The following is a 1,396-nucleotide window of genomic DNA, read 5'->3' as shown; positions in this document are numbered from 1 at the left end:
TCCCCGCGCACCTCACCCCCCCTCATTGCCCCATGAGTCTGAACCGGCCTATCCTATCTACTAGCTTCTGTCAAATGACCGTTATTCCTATAAGGGACCATCACGTGTCGCTGGATTGTGTATGCTGCATCACCAAGTAAGTGGTTGTCTCCATAGAAGAATTGCGGATTACATTTTTGCTGTAATCCGGAATACATAAATGTCCGCATGTCATGGACTGAGCCTGGTTGTCCTGCATAACAGTGTATAAACCTTAAATCTGCATCACATACAACCTAAAAATAGATAAGAAATTATAAATAACACTTTAATTAATTCCACATATTTCCAAACATCATTAATAACATTTGCCTGTAATTGAATTGCGCAATAGTTTTTTCTGCATATGTATGCTTCTGGATTTCTTTTAGGTGCACTTATTTTAATAAGAGTACCATCAACTGCACCGATGACATTAGGAAATCCACTTCTTTCTTCTATTTTAGTCGAAGTCACTTCAGCTTGTTGCCTCGTAGGCCAAACTATAAATGTATTTCTTAACATATATAATGCTTTTGTTACCCTTAGAACGCATCGCCAAGCAGTTGCCCTTCCAACATCAAATTTTGTACATACAGATCTGTAATCATTTATTAATAAAAATATGTTAAGATTAGAATATTTCATTCAATTGCCCTAAGATATTTTTATAAAATGCTATTGTATTCACAAATCTAATAACATGCATTTATTTTTTGTTTATACCTGTACGAGTCGGGAGTAGCTAACATCCACAATGCAATGAACAGTTATCTGCAAGCCAATATAGGGTCTCTTCCAGTATTATTTGGCTTTTCCAATACTGGTCGTATCAAGTTTAAAATATATTCGAAGGTACTTCTACGTAGACTACAAAAATGTTATTAGCATATATAATTTAATGATATATTTTATTTAAAATACTAATATTTTAGTGCATAATTTATTACTCACCGAAAATGTGATTTAAATTCCTTATCATCATATAAAGTAATAACTTCTATATAATTTTGTATTCTAGGCCTTTTGTCCCGAATGATTTGAACTGCGTTTATTAATTCTTCATCACTGTCAGTGCTCGATGAATCATCACTAGACGAATCTAACATTAGAATTGCAATAGCAATCAATGCATTATTATTTTCTGCCATTCCTAATTTTGTTATTTATATAATGTGTAAGCGAGCGCCTGTTTCCGACATCAGCTCCGCTATAATTGAGATGTTAGCCGTCTCGTAGCGCCACGATCGCTACATGCGCGGCGCGTATATAGTTTAACTTGAAGTCGTCGTTATGGTCGGCGCGAGTGCGTCTGCGCGGTGTGACGTCGTGTGTGCGGATTGGCCGCTTGAGTTATTCAAGTGAGTCTTTGTACAGA

The 1,396-nt window shown here is 36.1% G+C and overlaps 1 protein-coding gene across 1 annotated transcript; it reads right to left on the bottom strand.

The window, feature by feature from the left end:
* Positions 1-53: 53 nt before the first annotated feature.
* LOC108779934 (putative nuclease HARBI1) lies at positions 54-1,169 on the bottom strand. The gene is made up of 3 exons (XM_018547501.1): positions 973-1,169; positions 352-619; positions 54-275 (listed from the first exon to the last, which is right to left on the bottom strand). The coding sequence occupies exons 1-3, from the start codon at positions 1,167-1,169 to the stop codon at positions 54-56; spliced, it is 687 nt and encodes a 228-aa protein (XP_018403003.1).
* Between the last annotated feature and the right edge of the window lie 227 nt (positions 1,170-1,396).

Source organism: Cyphomyrmex costatus, unplaced genomic scaffold, assembly GCF_001594065.2.
Source record: "Cyphomyrmex costatus isolate MS0001 unplaced genomic scaffold, Ccosl1.0 scaffold643, whole genome shotgun sequence".
Lineage (NCBI taxonomy): Eukaryota > Metazoa > Arthropoda > Insecta > Hymenoptera > Formicidae > Cyphomyrmex > Cyphomyrmex costatus.
Note: the sequence above shows the minus strand (reverse complement) of the source record. Positions and strands in the feature narration are given on the sequence as shown.